We start from the raw sequence: 27491 nt of genomic DNA, 5'->3' as shown, positions 1-27491 counted from the left end.
CTCCCCCTCCCTCTCGCCTGTCTCCCCCTCCCTCTCGCCTGTCTCCCCCTCCCTCTCGCCTGTCTCCCCCTCCCTCTCGCCTGTCTCCCCCTCCCTCTCGCCTGTCTTCACCTCCCTCTCGCCTGTCTCCACCTCCCTCTCGCTTGTCTCCACCTCCCTCTCGCTTGTCTCCATCTCCCTCTCACATCACCCCTCCCTCTCGCCTGTCTCCACTTCCCTCTCGCCTGTTTCCACCTCCCTCTCGCTTGTCTCCACCTCCCTCTCGCCTGTCTCCACCTCCCTCTTGCCTGTTTCCACCTCCCTCTCGCCTGTTTCCACCTCCCTCTCGCTTGTCTCCACTTCCCTCTCGCCTGTCTCCACTTCCCTCTCGTTTGTCTCCACCTCCCTCTCCCCTGTCTCCTGCTCGCCTGTCTCCACCTCCCTCTTACCTGTCTCCACCTCCCTCTCGCTTGTCTCCACCTCCCTCTCGCCTGTCTCCTTCTCGCCTGTCTCCACCTCCCGCTTGCCTGTTTCCACCTCCCTCTCACTTGTCTCCACCTCCCTCTCGCCTGTCTCCAACTCCCTATCGCTTGTCTCCACCTCCCTCTCACTTGTCTCCACCTCCCTCTCGCCTGTCTCCTTCTCGCCTGTCTCCACCTCCCTCTTGCCTGTCTTCACCTCCCTCTTGCTTGTCTCCACCTCCCTCTCGCCTGTCTCCTTCTCGCCTGTCTCCACCTCCCTCTTGCCTGTCTTCACCTCCCTCTTGCTTGTCTCCACCTCCCTCTCGCCTGTCTCCTTCTCGCCTGTCTCCACCTCCCTCTCGCCCATCATCACCTCCCTCCCGCCTGTCTCCATCTGTCTCCCCCTCCCTCTCACCTGTCTCCCCTCCCTTTCACCTGTCTCCTCCTCCCTCTTACCTGTCTCCCCCTCCCTTTCCCCTCTCCCCCTCCCTCTCAACTTCCTCTCTGTGTGTCTCTCTCCATGGGTGTTAACAGAAGACTTTTTCAGCTCAGGTACTGACCACTCGGGTGTAGGTAATGGGAAATGCATAGCCCGTCTGTCTGTCTGCTTGTCTGTCTGTATATTTTCTATAATTCTTCTCCGACTCTGTCTCAGTCCATTTTCCAGCAGTGGTGTCCAGTTCAAATTAATGACCATGTCATCTTTACGTTTCCTTACCACTTTGCCTCGTCATCATATCATAGGTTTCTACCACCCCCTACTGATGACAATGGTACAGACCCAGACACCTTCTATCCTAGAGAGAAACTACCCATAGAGGTTAAATAGGGGTTGACAAATCTTACGCCGTAGCTAACAAACAAAACAAATGAGGGGTAACTTTGAGGTCTGTCAAGGGTAAAACCCTGAGGAAAACTCATTTTGAATGCGTATGAGTTCTCGTCAAATCAAGTATACATTAATTACTATTAGATATTTAAGTCAGTAGATTCTAGATTGAATTAATAGAACAATTAGCAAGTGAGCAGCCATATTCAGGACTGGCATTGTCATCTGAACATTTTACAGAGAGCTTAAATAGAGAGATTTGGACTGTAACCAGAAAGTTATTTGTAATGGACTGAACTGCACTCTACCAAACACTGGCTTCCTCTTTGCCAGCTGTATAACTGTATGTCTGTCTATCTTGTCTGTCATGTCTGTCTCTCTGTCTATATCTGTATATTTCAGTGTACTGTGTCTGTGCTTCACTCTGTGCTTTCAGGGATTGAACAAACCCACAGAACTCTCAGGTTCATATTTGACATTAAAACCTACAGTATTATACACTTATAACTCTCTTATGCACACCTTAAAGGAATGAGTGTAGAAACAACTAACATTATAGTCTCTGCTCCAACCTTTAGTTCTATTTGAGCCACTTTTATAACTCTTATAGCACTTGTATAACAGTTGCAAATCCCGTTATATCCAAGAAGTGTGTAATTCGGCTGTACTGTAGTCCAGGTCAGGATCACCTGTAGCGTAGTCGGTATCAACTTGTAGTCGGTATCAACTTCCTGCCATTTCTGAGGTCTGAACTTTGACCTGTCACCCAGCTCCAATCCCTGATAGCGCACCTTGCAACTTGAATCATGACAATTACCTGTCCGTCACAAGCCTTGGATCTTGTGTACTGACTGAGTCGGCAAAGGGGTTGACCCTCGTTACGTGGAATGCACTGTGGAGGGTTTGGGGGGCAGGATGGGGGAGGCTTGCTTACGTTTGTCGTTTGTATGTTGAGATGGGAGCACGTCTCCGGGGTGGGGATGGGTGGTGATTTCAAGCTTACACTGCTCTCGCTTGAATGATTCTCCATCATCAAACGTCCTCTGCTGCTCATTTACTTGCTCGCTCGCTCACTGCTGCTTGCGCTTCAGCTTTCAGAGTGTCACGCATCCATCTCATCCATGTGTGTTTATGTCTTGGCTGGTGAGCATTGCCCCTCTTCTCCCTGATCCCTGTGTAAGGTGAAGTCAGAGGTAAGAGATCACTGAGCTTGGGGTTCAACCCCTCTGAAGGGCAATGCTTCTGGTTTATGCCTTTTGACTGAAACACCCTGGGATTGGCACAGCTTTTTGATTGACATGGCTTGCGGCCAATGTGATCTCTGGCTGGCTTTTTAGTGTTACCTGGGTAACAGGGGTTCTTGAGCACCTGCTTGCACTGATGTGTTCAAGTTCGCCGCCGCCTTTGCCTCTTCCTCTTCTTCTTCTCTCAAGATTGGCTCTCTCTGGCATGCTGTGTGTCATGGCTGACTTGGGGGAGTATGCATGAGGGGGGGAGGATGGAGGGGTGCAGTTCAACAAGGATATGAGTTCAACTGCTCTCTAGTGGGATTCTCCAAATGGAGATGTTCATCAACTGCAAGGTAAAAGGAAAAGTAATAAGGTCCTACGAAGAAGGTCCTACATACTGTAGGTCCTACAAATGATGGCCTGCATAGGCCCCTGTATGTTTACCGTAGATAATGTGATGATTCTGCTCAAAATGACGTAAGAAGAAAGCAAGTCTCCTTTGTAATAGCAGTGTATCTAAGTATGAATTTCCCATAACTTCCTGTTTATTCAATTTAAAAAAAACACAACCAATAGACCTGCCCTATGTTGGTTTGGGAAAGGATGGGGATGGATTGATAGTCATAGCAGCATTTGGCCACTTGGGGGCACTGATATTCTACTTTATGGCCCTCAATGTGGGATGTGTGGATGAATTAAATGATTTAAGAATACCCAATCCTGGGTATTCTGTTGCATTTACCCACACATGCATTTACCCACACATGTAACATATTTTATTATCTTAACTTCTAATGCCTAAAATAAAAAAATCTATAAATATTAGATTTCTGTTGACCTCTTTTGGCTAATTAAAGAGTTGCCTTTTCCTTATTTCCGCAACAGTGCTGGTTCTGGGAAATTCCATAGCACCTTTCTGCTCATTGGTTCATTGACTTTCTCTCTGTGTCTCTATTGGTAAATGTGTTTACCTGTGATTTTCCTGCTTTTGTCTTTAACCATGTGCTCTCTTCCCTTGCCCTGTAGTCGAGCCTACAGATGTGTCCGTGTCTACAACTTTCCCTCCACCTCCTCCCACTACTACCGCTGCTACTACAACCATTATTACCTTAACTACTACTCTCCCTACCACTACTACTACCACTACTACTACTACTACTACTACTACTACCACTACTGCTGCGACTACTGCTACCACTCCTGTGCTGGTTACCAGCACCAAGCAAGCACGTACGAATGTGTTGGGTACATACAATAGGCCTACTGTTTCCTTTAGTTGACCTTTAGTTGAGTTGTTTTCTTCTATGGCATCTATGGCATAGATTAAATAGATTTACAATGGATGCACTTTTAAAGGTGTATTGTGTTATTTTTATATCTTGCCCAAGATTCAAGGGATTCATTAATAAGCTTTTGAAGCATTTTTATTGGCTACTCCCTCCTGACCAGAAAGGAAGCATTTGGAGGAACTGGCTGCATTCCAGTATACCACTTCATTACCTTGTCATGTCTCCTTGGAGACAGGATACATGAAATTAAGTCACTTTAATGTATTGGAACGTAACCATTAACTCAACACTGTTCGGTCGGGCTGTGAGAATCCAACATGTAATATTAACAGTTAGAGGGTGTTTGTGGGCCGTTATAACTCTGCCCAGTGCAGTGGATACCTTAACTACTGGGCACCTCCATTACAATTCAAGACACCTCCATCAGTGTTAATACATTAACTGTGGAGTGGACACCACCAAAAGTGTTGACGTCAACGTTGACACATTAAAAGTGTTCAAACATAACATTGGTCCAGTCCACTGTTTATAGGGCAACCCTAACTCTAACCCTAAAACCATTGTGTGATTACAACCCTGCGTGTGTGGTGTTGTAACACACCCCTCTCTGCTCCACCTTGCCACGCCCCTGACCCCGCCCTGCCCTCTAGTAGGCATGGCTCCTGGGAGGGTGATCTGGAACCTGACGGTGGAGCCTAACAGTAACTACGCTAACGTCAGCTGGAACCACAACTTCCCGGCCGGCAGCAGCGAGTTCCAGCTAGAGTTCACACTGGACAGTAAGATCCACACCCAGAGTTTGTGTCAAGGCTGAGGCTAGACTGTAAGAAAAGAACCAGAGTTTGTGTCAGAGCTGAGGCTGGACAATAAGAAAAGACCCAGAGTTTAAGATCCTCAGCCTAGGTCTTATTGGGGACAGTAATATTCAGAAATGGGTCAAATACATATGTGCACTTGATAAATCTTGGCGTTTGCAATTTAGGGACTATTTCATTGCTTCCATTGCAAAGGGGGAACTGAATCAAGCCCAGCTCAAGTATTTGAAAGGATTTGACATATGTATTTGACCCAAGTGTGATCATATCAAACAGCTACAGTTCAAAATCCATCCTGGGCAGAAATGTCAATAGTAAAGTTCATCTTCAGACAGTGTATCTCTGCAGAGAACCCACTGGGCTTTCTGAAGGGAACGGTGAGGCATTCTTGGGGCAGGAAAATACACCAAATGGTGTTAAAAAATCCAGTCCAATTCATGACAGCCCTTCACTCTTGTGGAGAAGCAAGGCTTTTATTCAGAGGCGAGTAAGGTAACATTCTCATCTCTATTCATCTCCACAGAAAGGCAATTTCTGAGAAGAAACTCTCAGCTCTCATTTAATTTTGCCTCGGCAAAGCGGAGTTCAGTTACCTATAGAAGTCAGATTAGAATCTGTCTAGCATCCCATAGCTGTAGATGTGGGTGAAATGTATAATATATTCTGTGGCATTTCCATTTGAATAATTAATGTGTTATTGTATAGCACCTCTGGTTTCTATTGCACTTTGATTGCAGGTTTTTGAGGTTTTGTTTTTTCAAAAATCCCTACTAAAGGCTATGTTAAATTTGTATTTTATTGTGCCCATGTAGGTTCTCTGTTGCCAGTTGAAACAGAAGTTAATTTCAGAAAGAAAGAGAGAGAGGGAGAGAGAGAGAGAGGGAGAGAGAGAGAATGTGTTATTTTACTGGGTGGAAATATACTGTTTAATTAACAACATTCCTTAAAAAAGACTCAAAATAACATTCCCCAAATCTTGATATGCTACCTACAATACTGATGGCTTATAGCACAGTGATAGCAGTATATGTATATGTGTTAAATGATTCTGATTGCAGAGGAGGAAATGTTAGGTGATATTCAAACAAGCCGAGCGTGTGCACACTTTTCTATTTTCCCAAACTGTATCAATGACATACTGTACTTGTAACACACAATATACCCCACTTTCTCCCTATCTCTACTGCTCTCTTTCCATCTCTCTCTTTGGAAATGTGGCTTTGTATAGTTCATGTCCATAGTGTTATCATGATGTCTTAACTCCCCAAACTGTGCAGTGTGCAACCTTCATAGCTACTACCCAGTATCGAGCTCCTGCATCATCTGGCTGTCTGTCTGGCTGTATGTTTGGTTGTCAGGCTTGGCTTTTCCATTGGCTGTTTAACATTAGAGTCAGTGGGGGGGGGGGGTGGGGGGGGGGTGGGGGGGGGATTGGGAAGGGAGGGCTACAGGCTGTTTGCTTTTGTCTTTCTATGTTTTGGACTCAAGGCTGTACAGATGTAGGATCTTAATTTGATCACTCTTGTTGCTGAGAATTTTCCTGCACAACAGGAAATGCAAACGTCTTCTAAAGTTTGTAATTTTCACTTTAAAATTACTTGAGTTGCCCTAACGAAAAATGTATCTACCCCTACAAAAAATTTCCATGAATTATAATTCACATTTCCTGTAGTGTAGGATTATTTTCATGCTGTAGCAAACTGGCTCAAATTAAGATCCTACATCTGTACACTGAGTCAAATAGCAAATATATTTTTCAGACATTCAACTTGTAGATTTAGCTTCATGTTTTAACTGATGTAAGGAATGCAGTCTGTTTTTATATTAGTCAGACATTCCTTCCAAGTTATTGATTTTCATAGGGCTTCAGGTCTTTTTGTGGCCTAGTCAAGATTGAATTGAGTTTTCTACAGTTTTGTTTAGTTGCTTCAGAGGCTGCATTGGATGTACCAAGCTTTGGAATGGTTTTGGCTGATTGCTGTATGATGATCTCGTCTCACCCTTTCATGGGGTCAAAGGTCATGTCATAGCATGGTGCATGAAGTCACCAGTTTGCGTGCTCCTCCAGCAATCACTGACCCATGCCCCCACAGCTTGGTGTTGTCATGACCTTTGGAAAGATGCTGCGTTCCTTTCCACCATTGGTGTTTCTTCCATTGAGATGAGTGGAGGGCTATGGGTAATTGTGACACAGTGCTTTTCTACCCTCCTGCTCTATTTCACAATACGGAGTGTTCCATAATGGTGAATTTAAATTCCACCAGTCAGGGTAATACAATTTACTGCTGGCAATTCAGCTGGGAGTTTAGTAAAACTTTGATGTCCACATTATTATAGTAGCCTGAAGGAACACCTGCTTCCTACGTTTACACTCTTTTCTCTCTCGCCAACGGAAAATGTCCCCTTTTTAGATTAGCTTTCTCAGGAGAATTATCCCCCAGGTGAGAAATGTGGTTTCACTCTCACTGAGAAGAACATTTACCAAAAAGAATCCTGAAAAAGCCATGGAACCCCGAGCTGCGGCTCTTCTATTCACTTTCAGTCTCTATAAATTCCATTAGATATAAATGTATCCGTATTCGAGACATCGGTTTACAGATGTAGCTAATAATCTCAACAAGGTTGTCAATAAGTGGAGGTAAGAGGGTGTGTGTGTGTTGCATTGGGTCAGTCTCAATTCACTCCACTGGCCCACCATCTCATAGGGGGAAAAATCAGTCCTGCCCATGTAGTATCACTGCGTCGTACCCTTCCACTTTGCGTCGTTACCACGGTAGCCCGGCCACGCCCCCACAACAGAGTGTGATTGGCCCTCTCTTGTGTCTCCAAGGCAACGGCAGTATGTCAAGCGTACCTGTGAACCAGCCGCCCATTAAGCTGGCGGGACTGATCGAAGGGGCCAAGTACCACCTGAGGGTGTACTCCAACGAATACCACAGCATCTCCAGCAATGTTGTCACCTTTGAGACCAGCGCAGGTGAGACTCCACCTGCCCAGTTGAGGAGGGATGGAACATGGCCCGGATCAGGTCAGGTCAGATAGCCTGGGGGCAGTCTGTGTCTGCATCAGCCCAGTCTAGGAGACTATAGCAGGCTAATGCAGAGACATGATAACACCCATGCTACAGGGACCACATGGATGACCCAGTTCCCTAACAATGAGGTATGTTGGGTCAGAACAATGTGGTGCTCCAGCCAAGTGAAAGAAAGCTAGAAGTTGAAATAGCTCCATGAGCTGGTATTGAAGTGTTGCCATGAATTCCCCGTCCATCAATCAAATACTCAAACGCATTGTAAAGTGACTGCTTTGTCTCCGTTCAGTTGTCTGTTCTGAACTTCTGGAAATATCTGCCATGAATCAGCGATTTAACTGTTTGTGATGTCTTGACTTGCCGTAGGAGAGTATTCGATGTGGTAAGAATAATCCAATGCAATGTAATGAATGAAAGCTAATACATACAATGGGTCTATAACTTGGACATATACTTTACTTTTCTCATATCTTTGTTTTGTTCTGAGCAAATTCACTTAGCTAATTTCACACTTGGTTGGTTAGTAATTATAAACTATTCATGTCATTGTCGGGGTATATTTAAGTCTGCATTTTGTTACAGATGTGTTTTTCAATCAGTAGCGTACTGTGTTTGGCTTATTTCAATGTTCTAGAATTATATTTTAGACCGATTTCAGATCATAATACTCTACAGTGTCTTTGGTTGCTTTCAATATTTGAGGTTCTTTCTGTTAAAATACCTAGGTTTTGTGTTCATATCGACAAATTGACCCAACACATAATTGTAGTGTATATTCTGATTAAATTTGAAATGCAAAATATACTTTATATTTTCAACTGTTATTTTCAAGGTTTGGGGAAATGAAGATAAATACTTTATTTGGTACATATATATATATATACAGTACCAGTCGAAAGTTTGGACACACCTACTCATTCATTTCTACATTGTAGAATAATAGTGAAGACATCAAAGCTATGAAATCACACATATGGAATTATGTAGTAACCAATGAAGTTTCAAACAAATCAAAATGTATTTTATTTTTGAGATTCTTCAAAGTAGCCAACCTTTGCCTTGATTACAGCTTTGCACACTCTTGGCATTCTCTCAACCAGCTTCACCTGGAATGCTTTTCCAACAGTCTTGAAGGAGTTCCCATATATGCTGAGCACTTGTTCGCGGCTTTTCCTTCACTCTGCGGTCCAACTCATCCCAAACCATCTCAATCTCATTCTTGGTCAAATAGCCCTTACACAGCCTGGAGGTGTGTTGCGTCATTTTCCTGTTGAAAAACGAATGATTGTCCCACGAAGCGCAAACCAGATGGGATAGCGTATCGCTGCAGAATGCTGTGGTAGCCATGCTGGTTAAGTGTGCCTTGAATTCTAAATACACCACAGACAGTGTCACCAGCAAAGCACCCCCACACCTCCTCCTCCATGCTTCACAGTGAAAACCACACTTGCAGAGACCATCCGTTCACCTACTTTGCGTCTCACAAAGACACGGTGGTTGAAACCAAAAATCTCAAATTTGGACTCATCAGAGCAAAGGACAGATTTCCACTGGTCTAATGTCCATCGCTCATGTTTCTTGGCCCAAGCAAGTCTCTTCTTATTACTGGTGTCCTTTAGTAGTGGTTTCTTTGTAGCAATTCGATCATGAAAGCCTGATTCTCCTCTGAACAGTTGATGTTGAGATGTGTCTGTTACTTGAACTCTGTGAAACATTTATATGAGCTGCAATCTGAGGTGCAGTTAACTCTAATGAACTTATCCTCTGCAGCAGAGGTAACTCTTGGTCTTCCTTTTCTGTGGTGGTCCTTATGAGAGCCAGTTTCGTCATAGCGCTTGATGGTTTTCGCTACTGCACTTGAAACTTTCAAAGTTCTTGAAATGTTCCACATTGACCTTCATGTCTTAAAGTACTGATGGACTGTCGTTTCTCTTTGCTTATTTGAGCTGTTCTTGACATAATATTTATTTTTATTTATTTTATTTTTTATTTAACCTTTATTTAACTAGGCAAGTCAGATAAGACAAATTCTTATTTACAGTGTCTGCCTACAAAAGGTAAAAGGCCTCCTGTGGGGTCGGGGGCTGGGATTAAAGATAAAAGCAATTAAATAAAAATATAGGACAAAACACACATCATGACAAGAGAGACAGCACAGCATAACATAAAGTGAGACCTAAGACAACAACATATTAAGGCAACAATACATGACAACACAGTATGGTAGCAACACAACAGGACAACAACATGGTAGCAACACAACATGGAAGCAGCACAACATGGTAGCAGCACAAAACATGGCACAAACATTATTGGGCACAGACAACAGCACAAAAGGCAAGAAGGTAGAGATAACAATACATCACGCAAAGCAGCCAAAAATGTCTGTAAGAGTGTCCATGATTGAGTCTTTGAATGAAGAGATTGAGATAAAACTGTCCAGTTTTAGTGTTTGTTGCAGCTCGTTCCAGTCGCTAGATGCAGCAAACTGAAAAAACAAGCGACCCAGGGATGTGTGTGCTTTGGAGACCTTTAACAGAATGTGACTGGCAGTGTTGAATGTGGAAGATCGGGCTGCAGTAGATATCTCAGATAGGGTGGAGTGAGGCCTAAGAGGGTTTTATAAATAAGCATCAACCAGTAGGTCTTGCAACAAGTATAGAGAGATGACCAGTTTACAGAGGATTATAGAGTGCAGTGATGTGTCCTATAAGGAACATTGGTGGCAAATCTGATGGCCCAATGGTAAAGAACATCTAGCCGCTCGAGAGCACCCTTACCTGCCAATCTATAAATTATGTCTCCGTAATTTAGCATGAGAAGGATGGTCATTTGAATCAGAGTTTGTTTGGCAGCTGGGGTGAAAGAGGAGAGATTACGATAGAGGAAACCAAGTCTAGATTTAACTTTAGCCTGCAGCTTTGATATGTGCTAAGAGAAGGACAGTGTACCGTCTAGCCATACTCCCAAGTACTTGTATGAGGTGACTATCTCAAGCTCTAAACCCTCAGAGGTAGTAATCACACCCGTGGGGAGAGGGGCATTCTTCTTACCAAACCACATGACCTTTGTGTTGGAGGTGTTCAGAACAAGGTTAAGAGCAGAGAAAGCTTGTTGGACACTAAGAAAGATTTGTTGTAGAGTGTTTAACACAAAATCCCGGGAGGGGCCAGCTGAGTATAAGACTGTATCATCTGCATATAAATGGATGAAAGAGCTTCCTACTGCCTGACCTATGTTGTTGATGTAAATTGAGAAGAGAGTGGGGCCTAGGATCGAGCCTTGGGACACTCCCTTGTTGACAGGCAGTGGCTGAGACAGCAGATGTTCTGACTTTATACACTGCAATCTTTGAGAGAGAGGTAGTTAGCAAACCAGGTCAACGACCCCTCAGAGTCTTTGGAGTTGGTCTTTTACCAATAGGGCTAACTTCTGTATACCAGCCCTACCTTGTCACAACACAACTGATTGGCTCAAATGCATGAATTTACTTTTAACAAGGCTCACCTGTTAATTGAAATGCATTCCAGGTGACAACCTCATGAAGCTGGTTGAGAGAATTCAAGAGTGTGCAAACCTATCATCAAGGAAAAGGGTGGCTACTTTGAAGAATCTCAAATATAAAATATATTTGGATTTGTTTAAAACTTTTTTGGTTACTACGTGATTCCATATGTGTTGTTTCATATATGTTATTTCATAGTTTGGATGTCTTCACTATTATTCTACAATATAGAAAATAGTACAAATAAAGAAAAACAATTGAATGAGTAGTGGGATTCCATTCAGGGTAATAGCTCTGCATTGAGGGAATAATGGAATATTGTGATGATGGTTTTGGGTTGTCATAGTTTGTGTGGTTGCTGTATCTTGATTTGAAAAGTCTTGGATGAGGACAGATGGTCGGACGTATTGCCAGTGACTCATCTGGGGCACAACAGACTCTTATTATTTTTCTCCCTCTCTCTGTGTGTCTCATCTCTCCCTCCTGTGTGTGTGCGTGTGTGTGTGCTTGTCAATGTGTTTGCCTGCTGACAGCCTACAGTAAAGATCAGGTGGACATTGCTACCCAGGGCTGGTTCATCGGGCTGATGTGTGCAATTGCTCTCATCATCCTCATCCTCCTCATCGTCTGCTTCATCAAGAGGAGTCGCGGAGGCAAATACCCAGGTAAGGGTTAACAGAAGGGAGTTAAATACCCAGGTAAGGGTTAACAGAAGGCAGTTAAATACCCAGGTAAGGGTTAACAGAAGGGAGTTAAATACCCAGGTAAGAGTTAACAGAAGGGAGTTAAATACCCAGGTAAGGGTTAAAAGAAGGCAGTTAAATACCCAGGTAAGGGTTAACAGAAGGGAGTTAAATACCCAGGTAAAGGTTAACAGAAGGCAGTTAAATACCCAGGTAAGGGTTAACAGAAAGCAGTTAAATACCCAGGTAAGGGTTAACAGAAGGCAGTTAAATACCCAGGTAAGGGTTAACAGAAGGCAGTTAAATACCCAGGTAAGGGTTAACAGAAGGCAGTTAAATACCCAGGTAAGGGTTAACAGAAGGCAGTTAAATACCCAGGTAAGGGTTAACAGAAGGCAGTTAAATACCCAGGTAAGGGTTAACAGAAGGCAGTTAAATACCCAGGTAAGGGTTAACAGAAGGCAGTTAAATACCCAGGTAAGGGTTAACAGAAGGCAGTTAAATACCCAGGTAAGGGTTAACAGAAGGCAGTTAAATACCCAGGTAAGGGTTAACAGAAGGCAGTTAAATACCCAGGTAAGGGTTACTGGAGAAGTGCTAGTAACACAAGGGAGTTACATACGCAGTTAAGGTAATGATGTGGGGTGGGAGTGGGTCAAGCTCCAATGTAACAGTTTACAGGTCAAACATAAATGTAAACGTAATGGGTTATTCAATTACGGAGAGCAGCACCCATGTAAATTCCAAGGCCTTGGTGGAGCTTTGAATACATGTTCAGTATTCATGTGTGTCTTTTTGGCTTGATCGCTCTTCAGTGCGAGAAAAAAAAGATCTCCCTCTGGACGCGGTGGATCAGAAAGGAGAGGACGGATCATTTGACTACCAGTAAGTATTTCTCCTGAATATGAATATTTCTCATATGTTTGCGGAACTATGTATTATATGGCCCAATGTTCCCCTGGGAGGTTAAATATGTGTTTCACCAATCAGTGACCGATTCATCGATGCAGATCTTCTATTGTAACACTGTGTAGTAAATAGAGCTAGGTATGACTGAGTCATGCAGGCTTATATAGAGGGGGATTTAGTAGGCTTTTGTCTGGTTGGTTTACTTATGTATGTGTATGCTAGTCATCATGATTATGATGTATGGTGTTCAGCCTTAGGATCATGCGTAGTAGTGTTGATCTGCATGTACTGTATTTAGACATCAGGAACGAGGGACAGGGACTCTTAGGTCTTGTAATCCTGGTGAATGTTATGACAGGAGTTAGTATGTGTTAGGTCTAGCAATGCATGTGTTCAGTAGTATATATATTTGTTGGTGAGTGATTGTCTTTTGCTCATTCCAGGTCCCACTGATCTGTCTCCACTTGTTTTTCTCTGTGGGGAATGAGACTCTCTCTGTCCACCTTTACTGATTAATTAACCCTCTAACTTAACCGTCAAGTCAGCTTACTCACTCTAATCAACCTGATCCTGCTTTATTGAAATGGTGCTGTGTTATGTCCTAAAATGTCCTAAGTTACACAGACAGGCAGAGGGTATGTACACACTTAAATGTGTAGCTTCTGTTTGCCACCTAAATCCATAACTAAAGTACATAGAGAAGCATCCGTACACAGCCTGTCCGGTGTGTATTGTTGTGGTGGTAACACACAAAACCTTTGGCCTTTGGTTTCCAAGGTAGCAATGACCTTTGACCTCTCACATGACCAAAGCTAATTCCTGAGTAGAGATACCTTCTCGGGTGACCCTCCTCCACTGTTGCCATGGTGATGACCATATTACCGCTGACAGTGTCTTAAGAACTTCAGAAGGAGAGGAAGTGCCCCTGTACTCAACCCCCAGTAACACCACACAACCTGTAACCCAAACCCCTAACTGTTCTTATGAGTCTGAAATGGAACATGGCACCTTCATTTACCCAAGCTTTGGGGGCACCTTCTACCTAGACCAGTTACAGTGGTTTAGCCAGGTATATTTAGAGTCATTTGAAGAGATTTGATTAGTTTTGCTTTTAGAAAGCATTACGAGCAACAAAAATGATATATATATTCACGTACACCGGATAGGTGCAGTGAGTTGTGTCGTTTTACAGGGTCAGCCATAGTAGTAATGGCGCCCATGGAGCAAATAAGGGTTAAGTGCCTTGCTCAATCACACATCCCCATATTTTTCATCTTGACATCTCGGGTATTCAAACTAGCAACCTTTCGGTTACTTGCCCAATGCTCTAAACGCTAGGCGGCCTGCCACCCAGAAAACAAGCATTACAAGCGTTACACCATAAAAAATGTATGAAATCATTTGAACAGTGTTGTTGTAGGTGTTTATTCCACTTGACAACAAAGTGCTGTGGTTTTAAAGCGTTAAGTGTTTTTAAAAGCACTTGGATGTGTAGTGTGATGTTCAAAGGTGAAATCAACCATTATCACTTGTGTGTGAGCAGTGCTCTACTGTTATGTTTATACAAGTGTGTGAGGCATGTCGACAATGGAAAACCAAAGCAAGTCCCTGCTCTCGTCTCTAATCAATGTCTATTAATATTAACCTCTTTCCTACAGTGAAGGTCATTGCTAAGCTCACACAGTGACACACATTCAATGGCACTGGCTCTAATCCCTTTGTCTACATAACTCGCACGTTGTGTTGGTGTATGTGTACGTGCATGTTTGGGTGTGTGTGAGTGTGTGTGTGTGTGTGTGTGTGTGCGTAAGGGTGTGTGGCGTGTACGTGTGTGTGTGTGTGTCGTCTCTGGCTCTCATACGCTTGTGTGTCACCTGGAGGATGTCTCCTTCCTCCCTTCCCTCTCTCTCGCTCTCTCTACTCTCTCTCCTATCTTCACGTCTCTTCCCTCTCTTCTCCACGCTGAAATGGTCGTCTGTCCCTGACAGGAACGAAAATGAGAACGAAAACGAGAACAGGTACTTTGGTTTTGGCACGGCATCCTGCTCCCGGCCTGCGCATGTCTGGGGCAGATACTCCTCTCCAGACTGGGGGAGGGGGGCTGCCTGCGGGTTTGGGGGTGAGATTGGGGGAGTTCGGGGTAATAGTGGGGGTGCGGAAGTGAGGCAATAACTGTGACGGTAGATCATGGTCTATGACCAACTTCACCCTCCTCATTTTGCACTACTGTTCATGGGGTAGAAGGGGAAAGTGAGAGATGGGTGGTGGAGGTGGACACAGTACACCAGCCAATTTAGATATCTCAGTTCCCGGGGTGTCAAACATGTGACCAGGGCGCAGTTGAGACTCTCCGGGTAGTGTGAATACACAGATAGAAGTGAGAAGAGTGTTGTTTCTACACAGCTAGACCTTCCGGCAAGGGACTTCGGAAATATGTAGCTAAGCTGTAGCTAATTAACAAAAGCTTCTATAATCAGTCCCTGACTCTTTGGGTATTGGGTCTTCTTCCATAAAATTAGGTCAACTTTCCCTTCAAGGCAGGTTAGTGAATAGGACAATCCCATTTCAGGGCTAAACCATGTTATGCATGACCAGGCTACTTTGTCCTAACCTTAAGGCTAAGATCATCTATTGCCCTGTGTTCCACACCTGCTACCTCACAAGCAGAACAACAGCCATTACAATAGGCAAAATAACTTAAGCCCAGGGCTGTTCTGGACCTGTTCAATACAGGCCTCTGGTGGAGAGTTCTTGGCAGGGACCAGATCCATCCATGGGTTGTTCAGGGTTAAGAGCAGCAAGTGTTCAATATGGGGCAAGTGAGGCTAATCATAGCTGTGGTTTAAGCGTCGCCTCAGGCTTATGACATTCAAGTGAGAAAAGTGTGTTAGTGTTCAGGACTCCGCTGAAGTGCGCAGACAGTGAGCCAAGGCTCCGTACTGTGAAAGCCTCTTCTTATTACCAGTCTGCAGGATATCACAGAGTTGGAAAAGCAGATTTCGGAGTACCACAGGCCTCACTTTAGATCCACAGCTGAAGAGTCACTAATCTCAATATACTCTGAAAGTGTCAATTTAATCAGGTAATAAAGTGTCAGGTAAATCCAGGTAATTTGCAGATGAGAGAGAGCGAAGGAGAGCTAGAGAGAGAGAGAATATGCAGGGTTTTCTTATCTCTCCCTAGAGAGCTGTCAAGTGTTTCATGGATCAGGTAGGTGATGTGGTGATCCTGAAACTGATCGTGAACACTGAGAAGTCCTGAACCCTTTGTCTCTGTCGAGGCTTTGATCGTGTTTTCCTACCCTTAAGGTTAATTGCTTTGTTTTTCTTCCAACAGCTGACATTTCAAAAGGCAGCAACCACCAGGTGCAGAGGCAAAGGCTGAGGACGGAAATCAATTTGGGCCGAAGTGAGAGGGAGGGAGGGAAGAAAGTGTAGGGTAGAATCTGATGGAGAGAGGGTTTAAGGAGGGAGGTTGGAAGGTCTTCCGTTGGAGTTTGACACCCTTGAGGAACCAATTTGGGGAATAAGCAGCAGAGAACCTTTGCAACATGTGACAATAAAGCCTTTGTATGCAGATAAAATATCAACACGTACAACACTATCTCTTTCCTACATGCTGACATTCACTGCTGCTCACGTCCAATAAACAAATGTTTATTCTGTCCCGTTTCGGTTGAGTCAACCTGGGCCTTCAAAAGGGTCAGACTGACAGATATGTCGATAAAATAAACATGCAGGAGTAAACTTAGTATGTTCTGGCTCACATGAAAAAATACTACAGTGTACTATAGAATACTACAGTACTTACTATGGTAAACTGTAGTATACTGTATAATACTATACTACACACTGTAGTATCCATTAAACATGTGTAGTACTTACTATAGAGAACACTGTAATAAATACTAAAGTTATGTCCGTAAAAACACTACAGTCCGTAAAAACAGTACACTTTTTAAATTACTGTAAAAACAACAGTATTGAATTTGCCTCCCCATATCGCAATTTGTGCCACCCATAAGTGAGAAATCTAAATGCCAAGTGTCGACCATATATTGTTTTCCCACAGGTTATGGAAGATGTGCTCATTTATTATTTCTCCAATAGGTTTCCTGAAGGAGAAAACCTCCACTTCTATGTCAAACACTATAGTAAATATTACAGTAATGTCTCCAAAAACACGACAGTAAACACTACAGTATACTACAATCTGCAAAAACACTACATTCTTTACTATAGTGTATACAGTTTTCTTTTAATACACTATTTATACTATAGTTAACTGTACATATTACAGTATAATACAGTTTGATACATTATACTACAGTAAATATGACAGTATAAGACAGTATTCACTGTAGTGCGTAAGAACAGTCCTTAGCCGTGGTATATTGGCCATATACCACACCCCCTCGTGCCTTGTTGCTAAAATAGACTATAGTATTTTTTCATGTGGGGGAGTACTTTTCTTAATTTATGATGTATAAACACTTTGACAGTTCTATCTCTGCATGTGCGTGACTCTATGGCAGTGGTGGCCCACCCTGCTTCTGGAACGCCGCAGTGTGCAAGCTTTTGTTCCAGCCCAGCTGTAACACACTTGATTTAACGTTCTGTGGTTTGTACATTGAAGACTGGTTGTTTGTTTGAATCGGGGTGTTAAAGCTGGGATGGAACAAAAGCCTGCACCTTCTGCAGCTCTTCAGGACTAGGTCCGGCCATCCCTAGTCTATGGTGTATCCAGTTTGACTTTCTGTGGTGCTACAGACTCAGCTGTTAGGGCCTTCATTTGCCAATTGCCAAACCCACAGATGCGCTCCTTGATGTAGCTCTGGTCCCGTGTGTTACTTGCGGCTTGAAACTGCTTCAGCTGCCTCCATCTCTCCATTCATTCCTCCGTAGAAGGCATTTTCTTCAGTTGAAGAAGGTTCAAGCCTCACGTAACACCGTGGACCAGAGCTAGCCTTGATGCACCTCATGACCAGATAGATAGTTATCCCATTTTCCTTTGGCTATGTAAAACCTAATTCTAGGGCTTTTTGTTCGGTATCCTATGATTATTGTTGCTTCATCTGTGTTTTTGTTTGTTTGATGCCATAGTACAGTATTAGTATGGGGCAACTATGTATGGGCACCCAAATGTTTTTGACCCACTAGTAAATGTGATTTTAGGTCTATATCACTCAGGTATATTAGCAATTCCCCCCCATTCAAGATCGCATTTAAGATCTCATTTTCAATCCGTGTGTTTATTCAGTATGTTTGTCTGTTCAGTGTGTTTTTAGCCGTCTCTGTTTTTTGTTCTTCCTCACCTTACGTCTTTCCTTTGTCTTTCTGTTTTGGTTTCTGTTCCCATTGGGTCAAATCAAGTTGTTCCTTGAAAAGGTATGGAAGGAGTCTGCACAGTGCACACCACAACCAGAATAACCCTGAAGTAATATGCATTATTTACTTTGAGATCGCTCAGACTTCTTGCATTGGATTTTAATCGATTAATATCTAATCACAACCTGTTGAATTGACTGAACACTGACCATTCTGTTTTCAATTGAATGAAAGTCGTAGCTCAAACATATTCTCACTAAGGCTTAACCAACTAAAATCCTCATTTCATTTCCAAGATATTGTTGATTCCAGTCATGTCGAAGAAAGCGGAGGTGGAAAGTAACAAACTGATGTTGACATTTACGCAATTGATTTCTCTAGTCCAATTGATATGTTAATTGAGCTGGATAATATTAATCTTTATAGAAAAATGCTTAAATAACAAAGATGAAACAGTTTGTTTTGAAAGTAGTTTCAGACACTGCAGCTTATTTCAGTAGAATAAAGTATTCCCAGTTACTTTTTCCACCTTTGCTCCTTTCTTAAAAAATAATCTAATCAGATAATTGAATCATTCTACACCCTCTCATTCTAAAGAGGTTTAAAGTCGAAGAACGCTTGGTCTTTTATACCTCCTCTAAACCTTCTGGCTCACTAATATTGCTTGAGCGATAAGGTCAACACACGAAAGCTGGGAAACCCGCGACTTGAGCCAAGTTTTTTTTTATGACTTTGCCACTCTAGTAGATTTATTCAATTATATAATGTGGAGATATCCTCATAATTCAGCTGTAATACTCCACTCTTGAGTGGATTTAGAACTATGGACAATAGTTTCGTATTTGCCAGCTGCTATGCTTCTCACCTTATGGTTCGATAAATCTTAGTGAATTTGAGGGTTGTGAAAATCTAATAAGTTCATTTCTCCATCTGCTCAGGTCTACTAAAAATCAAGGTTGTCATTGACCATGCCTGTATAAGGCCAATGTCTACATACACTATTGTATGTATGAGAGTGAGTTCTAACACTCCTGATCAATTCCTCACTCAGTATATTAATCGATTAAAACATTAAAAAACATCTCCCGTGCAGTTATCCAGTTTCTTCTCATCTATTTCACTCTCTTTATTTTCTGGTCTACTTATCTTCTCTAGACTCTCACTCTCTCATGTATGATAAGATGGCGGCTCTGAGGACGGCGAGTCTTGCTGGTTCCTGCTTGACATTGCTTTTGTATTGCCTTTTCTGCGTTCATTGTTACTTTGTTTGCTCAGAATCTTCGTGCAATATTCCTACGACCGACAAACACTTCTGGATCATGATCGGAAGCTACACACTTATCTCTCAACCTCCCAGATCTGGAATAATACATTAGTTCCATAGTTCCTCGCACAGCGGGCTTACCTGACCAAAGGCAAAGCCGGTGATGAAGAAAAGTAAGGGAAGGGGAACTCTGAGCTAGGCTGAAAAGACAGGCTATATGGCCTCCTCTTCCTACACTCCTAGAAGAAAAAGGTGCTATCAAGAACCTAAAAGGGTTCTTCTGCTGTCCCCATAGGATAACTATTTGAATAACCCTTTTTGGTTTCAGGTAGAGCCCTTTTGGGTTCCATGTAGAGTCCTTTATACAGAGGGTTCTACGTGGAACCCAAAATGGTTCTCCTTTGGGCCCAGCCGAAGAACCCCTTTGGAACCCTTTTTTCTAAGAGTGTAGTATCCTGATGGCTAATGTCCGATTGCTGGAAAATAAACTTTGAGCTCAGAGCAAGGCTTCAATCGCAGACATCAGGGAATGCTGTGTCTTTGTTTTTACAGAGACATGGCTTACGTGAAACTCACTCGACTCTGCTATCCGACTAGATGGCGTTTCCATTTTCTGTATGGATCGTATGGCGGCTTCTGGTAAGAGTAGGGGAGGTGTATGCTTCCTCATCAACATTTCCAGGTGTAATTAAATTAAAAACATCTGTTCACAACCGACCTGGAGTTCCTGATGCTAAAATGCCAACCCCACTATATGTTGAGGGAATTCATGTGTATTATTATCACAGCTGTGTACATACCGCCACAAGCAACCAGCAAGGTGGCACTCAGCGAACTGTACAATAACGTTAGCCTGCAAGAAGCCTCTCACCCGGAAGCTGTCTTTGTCGCGGGAGATTTTAACCAAGCAAATCTTTTAAAAATTATTCCAAAGTATCGCCAACATGTATCCTGCCTCACGAGAGGACCATGCTGGACCATCTGTACACAAACATCCATGGCTCGTACAAAGCAATCCCCCGCCACCACTTCAGCCAATAAGATCCCGTCTCTGTGTTCCTACTCCATGCCTACAAGCAGAAACTCAAGAGGGAGCCACCAACACAGAGAATAGTGAGGAGCTGGACAGAGCAATGCTGCAGGACTGTTTTGAGAATGCTGATTAGATTTTTTTCTATTCATCCACCCAGAACTTATCCATTAACATTGAGAAATATACATCGTCAGTCACAGGCTTCATTAGAAAATGTGTTGATGATGTTGTACACACAATACCAATCTGGATATAACCCAACCAAAAACCCTGGATGAACAGATACATCCATACCATGCTGTGAGCCCGTACTGCAACATTTAATGTCAGCAGAACGAACCACAACGACTCAGTGGGAAGTGTACAAGGCAAGCAGGTACAAGCTCCGCAAATCCATTCGTTCGACAACTCAGACTTGCGACACTTGGCAAGGACTACAGGCTATCACTGACTACAAAGGCAAATCCAGCGGATTGGTGCCAACCGAAGCCTCCCTCCAAGATGAGCTTAACATCTTCTATGCTCGCTTTGAGGCAGACAATACAGAGCCATCCAGGAAGTATCTCACTGCTCCGGATGCTTTCGCTCTCCACGGCTGATGTGAGGACAGATCTCAAGAGGGAATATTCACAAAGTCTCCAGCCAAATGGCATCCCTGACTGCATCTTCAGAGTGTGGCTGACCATCTCGCGGGCGTCTTCTCTGACATCTTCAACCTGTCCCTATCCCAGGATGTAGCCCCCACTTGCTTCAAGGAGACCACCATCGTTCCAATGCCCAATAGTTTACATGCCCAAATGACTATCGCCCCGTCGCACTCACCCTTGTCACCATTTAGTGCTTTCGAGAGGCTGGTCATGGCCCACTTCATTGCCAGCATGACAGGTACACTGGACCCACTCTAATTTCCCTGACTCTCCAACAGATACACGGAAGATGCCATTTCTATCGCGATTCACACAGCCCTTACACATCTTGACAAGAGGAACACCTACGTGAGAATGCTGTTCATTGACATCAGTTCACCATCCAACACCATTGTTCCCTCCAAGCTCAGAGCCCTGGGTCTGGACACTACCCTCTGCAGCTGGATCCTGGACTTCCTGACGGGCAGACCACAGGCTGTGAGGATTGGCAATAACCTCCTCCACACTGATAACCAACATCAACCAGTCAGCCTATAGGAAGGATGTAAGTGAACTGGCACATGCCCCGATCCACATCAACAGGACTGCAGAAGAGAGAGTCAGTAGTTTTAAATTCCTCGGGGTCCACGTCACCGATTACTTGATATGAACCAACAATACTACCACTCTTGTCAAGAGGGTGCAACAGTGCCTCTACTTCCTAAGGCGTCTGAAGAAATTTGGCATGCCACCCCAGGTCCTCTCCAAATACACCATCGAGAGCTTCCTTACCAGTTTCATCACGGCCTGGTACCGGAATTGCTCCGTCCACGACCAAAAGGCCCTCCAGTGTGTGGTGAAGATGGCCCAGTACATCACTGAGACACTTTCTATCTACAATCACACAGACACACACACACACACACACACACACACGCACACACACATCACATCACAACTGTTGCTACCAGACTCTTATTTACTAGTGTTGATACAGTTCGGTCTGGTTTCCTTGGTAATTATTGGTTGATGACCTGTGTGCTCAGTTGATTTGGTGACTGCATGGAGCATGCTCAGAGCCATGACTTCAGGTAATCTCTGTCAGATTATATTCCGATGTAGTTGGTCTACTAACTGGCCAGCCTTGATACAGTACCACACCAGCAAATCACCAAAGAAAATGTCAACACAGTCTGGTTTGTAGATCGATCCTTTCTACAGCCAAGATAAATATTCAACAACTCCAACTATGACGGAAAGACTGTTGAAGAGCTAAACTTCCATCTTTTTCTCTTCCCTCTGCTCTGGTAATGCCTTTCTGCTGTTTGCTATCTGCCTGTTGTAAGAGTCTAGAGAGCTAATGCCGGTTGATAGCACCAGTGTCCCTCTGCATGACAGTTCTCTCTTCCTACTGCAGAGGTAGAAGACATAGGGACATGTTCTGAATTGAGATGCGCTCACCTACACCTAACTTGAGCTTTCACACAAATTGTCCAATCCCCGCAACACGCTGCTTTGTGTGTGAGCATGAGGTTAATGCACAGATCTCACATCAGAACATAGTCCAGACTGAGTGGCATGTGTATATGTGAGAATGCGTTGGTTTGAGCATTTAAGGGCAACATACGGCTTCCCCAATGACTCAGCGTTGCTGTAGCAGTTATTGTAGACTACAGTATTTATTTCAGCAAGCTTATATTATTGCACTCTGGTTGACAACTGCCAGTGTTTTTATATCATAGCTAAAGGCAAGTATCGATGTTGTTCCAAAATTGTTTTTTTGAAAGTGATTGTGTTCCCGTGTGAACTGAATGACCTCAGCTTCAGCCTGTGATGATCTGTAAGAGAAAGGACTGCGGAAAACTGCAGTCAACACTTCTCTTGTATACAGTTGTTCCCTTCCCCAGTTCTCCTCTGACTCCTATTCTCTCTCCCCCTTAACCTTTGGGACGGTAAGGACTCACTTGCGGTGATGACCGTGTCGATGACATCACAGGCGGAGTCTAACCTTTGACCTTTTTACCCTTTGTAGCAGCGACGAGGACAACAAGCCTCTGCAGGGCAGCCAGAACTCTCTGGACGGCGGGGTGAAGGAGAGTGACGACAGCCTGGTAGACTACGGCGAGGGAGGGGACGGCCAGTTCAACGAAGACGGCTCCTTCATTGGCCAGTACACAGTCAAGAAGGACAAGGACGAAACAGAGGGCAACGAAAGCTCCGAGGCCACCTCACCCGTTAACGCCATCTACTCGCTGGCGTAACCCCCCCGCCGGCCTCGGCCTGGGGATCTGAGGAGCTCCCCTTAGCGGTCGGAGGGTGCTATTACCACCACTACTACTACCACACACACACAAACACAGATATGAATATGAATATATATATATATGAATCTATGAAAACACGTATACACACGTAAACACACAGCGCCTGCCTGGAGACTGTTTGGCCTCTTTAAGCGGACGGAGAAACCATTCCTCTGAGAAATAAGGGGGTGCGAATGCAATGGAAGCTACCATATACAGTGAGCCAAGCCTTTATTGTCAGCTCCAGAAAATGGCTTGCCGAGACAAAGTTTGGGAATTCTTGAACAGTACCGGTTTCTCTATGCTCCTCCTCCTCCTGCCCATCACACAGACGTTAGTGTGCCTAAAGGGCTGGCCTCAAGTATAGAGGACTAAGAGGCAACGCAGAGGTTGTCAAGCATTTTGTGTGGCACTAGAGCTTTTTGGTTTTCAACGTCCTCAGCTTTTCCCGCAACCCCCCTCTTCCTCCCACACATATCACGCCCCCTGTGTCTTTACCCAGCATTCCTAGGGAAGGAGACACAGACGCTCCTCCTGTGAACATATCAGCTACAGACCACCAACATAGCAGGATGTCGGCAGATATGTTTATCATATTGATATTTCCGCAAAGAGAGATAATTCTGGTACAATAGACGATTCATTAGAATATATTAATGCTGTAAACTCTGCTAGCTCACCTTCTAGTGCGCTGCAAAACTATGCACTACCACCACCTCATGTTTTTGGGTAAAGTCTGGTTATGAATTTTTTTTTGTGTGTGTTGATTCTCACAGGTTTAAAGAAGAATAACTTGCTTAATGAAATGGTATCGTTTCCTCCCCATCCCGCTGTGGTAAATGTACTTCTGTTTCACCTCCAAACTCAAGTAGTGTGGAGATATTCAAAATGGCCACAGCTATAGCAATGCCATTCCTGCCTCAAGCTTTGTTATAGTACAAGCCTATACTATGTCAGTTATAAATGACATTTGAAGAAAATATTTTTTTTCAAGCATGGTAGTACTTTAGTGCAAGAGACAAAGGAAAAGTAGCTTGGAGAGGAGGTTTGCTCTGCTTGGTAAACTGCTACAGACTGTCTGTCCATCTCTATGGCGAATGGTGCTCCAAGGAGGTGACTCACTTCTTGTTTACTTCCTGTTTAGCATGGCTGTGATCCTTAGGCTAGGCTTGATCGGCACCTCTTGTGTCTGCTTCTTTTATAACTGATCTCGTTATGGGACAGGCAGAATCTGTCGAGGCATGTCTTCACCTTCAAACCTCTAGAAATGATTTGGAATCCTAATTGACTGTTGAAGTCAAAAATAAACGAAATACTGCTACAAAACATATGTAATGTCTTTGAATATATGATACAGATAACTCTGTGAAGGTAATGAAGGTCCCTGCAGATGCCACCTGGCCCTAGTCATCATTGTCATACGAAGCCAGTATGTCAAGGAAGTGTGAAGAAGTTAGAGCGCATCGATACTAATACATTGGTCGACCGCCATTTTACCATTTGATCCTTTCAATAGTAGAACTCATTCATGAGTCTTCCTTGATGTTTCACCTCTCGAAGCGGTAGAAAGCTCAGCACCCACTTTTACAACTTATTACAAGAGCATTACTAAAGTCTTTCACGTTAAATCAAATAGATCTTAGCTAACAAATTACAATTAGCTAACAGAGGTCACATTGTATTTCAGATAACTATTTTATATTTTAATTTATTACATTATGTCGATAGTGTTAATTAATATATTAGTAATTCACTTATTAATTGTTGAATACACATGGTTGACCAACTGAATTAATGGTATCACATCAGAACCCACTCTGAAAGCCACGATAAAGAACTTAACGGGATTTGTTATTGTACATAAGAAAAGGGAAATCTGCTGTATGACACATCTTTTGTTGCTATGGGTATTTTTGTGTAAACTAACAACATTGACTGTCGCCATTAAAACGTTGTGGTGATCTATTCATTGTGCTGCTCTTCATGTTGAGTATTCATGTTTGTATTACTGTTATTATTCCATGTTGGTATTAGAATTGATTTAATATAACTTTAACTTAACACAGAAATGTAACATTGCTTATTTGTTTGACATACTGTAACTGTACGTACACGTAAGTCCTGAAACAATATGTCTTTGTAAATATCTATCAGAAAAACTGCTTTATGAGTAAAGAAATAGTCACACATCTGTATCCACCAAGCAAATGTACCTGGTGCATCCCAAGAATGATGTCATGTGGACCTTTGCAATGTAGCTTTGATTACGATTGGGACTCAAAATTACTCAATTGATGTTGTCCCTAAGAACTTGCTTTGAACTTGTAATATATGGCTTGTGACTTGTCTATCGGTCCGTCACTTTTCTGATTATCACTAATTCAAAAGAAACAGTTGATAATAAACACTATGTTGTGGAACAGGTATACAGTAGTCAGCCACTTTATGGTGTAAATAAAAAGTGCTAATGAAATGTGTTGTTGTAGCATACTGCACACACCTGTTCAATAGGTATGAAAAAAAAAAGCATTTGCTGAGGTAACGGATAGCCATTTTCCCCTTATTTTGTTTGTTTTTGTATTGTCATCTCTTAATAAGGCAACCCCAGACTTTCTCAAGGCTGCACAGACTCATTCTCCCATCATGCCATTCAGCTTACATGCCTGCTGCTCCACTCCTCCTGGTGACAGCCCAGTGGCTGGTGGCCATTTTGAAAGGGACAGATTTGGTCGTGTGTTTCACTTCTTTAAAGAGATGTCTTGTGTTCTGCCTTCCTCCTCTTAGACTTAAAAAAATGTAATATACTGTATGGCCATCAACATCCTCTGTGAACAGGTCCTCTTTAAACCTTCTTTCTCCAGTATGTCAAAGCAAGTTTTGACCCATTTGTTTTTCATGTTGTTTCTTTGTGGTAAAGGTCACCGTGACCACTTGGTAGTGACTACATTAGCCTACCATGCACAGACACCTGACCACTGTATTAACATGAGGACACAGGAGGCCAGGAGTGCTGGCAGAGACACAATACAGTGCCTTTCCTGTTGCTATATGCTCTCCTCAACAAGACAAAGTGCACAGAGAAACAGTCCAATCACAAACCTCCAACAACCCTTAAAAACTACTGAATCACAGAATGTTCGACGGCGGATTTGGCCTTGAACTCACCGTTGTTTGAGTTCTGTACAAGCCCTTTCCCCTGACAGCCTTTCTCCTTTCCCTGTATGGATCCTTAAGGGGTAATTAGTGAACTGGCTAGACAACAGAAAATATAATAATGCATATTTGCTGATACACAGTGCTTTCTTATGTATTTTTATGTGTTTGTGTGCGTTTACTGGAGGTGCATAAGGAGTAGTGTTTTTTTATTCCGTTTGTAATATGTGTATCTTTCGACACGACTCCTCCCTTACAATAGCAAATCACTTTTAAACTATCAAGGGGTAACAAAAAATGTAAAAGTATCAATGTGCATTTTCACAGCTTTGAGTTCACTTGATTTGAGATTCTGCAAAACTGCGATTTTATTCTTCAACGAGATGCCCATAACAATTATTAAATTGGCGCATGTATTGTTATTGTTCATGTTCTTGTTATTTGAAATTATTTTCATTTCTGCATTTTACTTTTACAATTATAAGTGTATCAAAGCAGCTCGTCCGTCAAGCCTCTACACGCAAAAGAACAGCTTTTGTAAGGTACATCTAATCAACGGAGAAATGGCATATTAATATATTCACAATGTATGCGTGTATGATGAGATGTTGCAACTTCTGCTAGAGACGCCTTCTTTATAGTAAAGCTATCTCTTTTTCCCTAACCCCTGGCTATTGTCTTTATCTTCTATGGTTCTGTCCATGTCAACACTACTCGTACTATTCAATCACTTCCCAGAGTCTGGAAACTTCCAAATCCAGAAAAGTAATAGAAATGAATTTCCAATGTTTACTGAGTTTATTTGTGCATCAGTCAATATGTTTTATTACAAAAACTGTTTGAAATACTATACACATACAGGTACTGTATACATTCTTGGAGCTTGATATAGTTTTTTTTATCAGTCTAGGTTTAGCATTAAAGGTTAAGCACTACTGGACCCTGGCCCAGTCTAGGTTCAGCCCACCAAACAGCCCGACCATAAATAACTCTCTCATTTATCTTCTGATGTATGCCTAGAGTGGATTACATCATTCCTATTAAACTGGCAGGGC

General features: G+C 43.0%; 1 protein-coding gene across 19 annotated transcripts in view; it reads left to right on the top strand.

Moving 5' to 3' along the window:
- Nucleotides 1-27100, top strand: part of LOC139563217 (neurofascin-like) — a 156354-nt gene extending 129254 nt beyond the window's left edge. For 8 of the 19 annotated variants that reach the window (XM_071381691.1, XM_071381642.1, XM_071381701.1 and 5 more), the window contains 9 exons: nt 975-1013; nt 3525-3743; nt 4438-4566; nt 7433-7579; nt 11672-11803; nt 12637-12706; nt 14719-14748; nt 18103-18117; nt 23013-27100. In XM_071381691.1, the coding sequence (XP_071237792.1) occupies nt 975-1013; nt 3525-3743; nt 4438-4566; nt 7433-7579; nt 11672-11803; nt 12637-12706; nt 14719-14748; nt 18103-18117; nt 23013-23241 (1010 nt within the window). In that variant the 3' untranslated portion in view covers nt 23242-27100. Of the gene's footprint in view, nt 1-974; nt 1014-3524; nt 3744-4437; nt 4567-7432; nt 7580-11671; nt 11804-12636; nt 12707-13173; nt 14616-14718; nt 14749-18102; nt 18118-23012 lie in introns of those variants that run through there. The other 11 variants (XM_071381788.1, XM_071381777.1, XM_071381770.1 and 8 more) reach the window with 9 other exon arrangements.
- The last annotated feature ends 391 nt before the right edge of the window (nt 27101-27491 follow it).

Source organism: Salvelinus alpinus, chromosome 2, assembly GCF_045679555.1.
Source record: "Salvelinus alpinus chromosome 2, SLU_Salpinus.1, whole genome shotgun sequence".
In the NCBI taxonomy this organism is placed as follows: domain Eukaryota; kingdom Metazoa; phylum Chordata; class Actinopteri; order Salmoniformes; family Salmonidae; genus Salvelinus; species Salvelinus alpinus.
The sequence above is the reverse complement of the archived record's forward strand: the minus strand, read 5'-3'. Positions and strand labels throughout refer to the sequence as shown.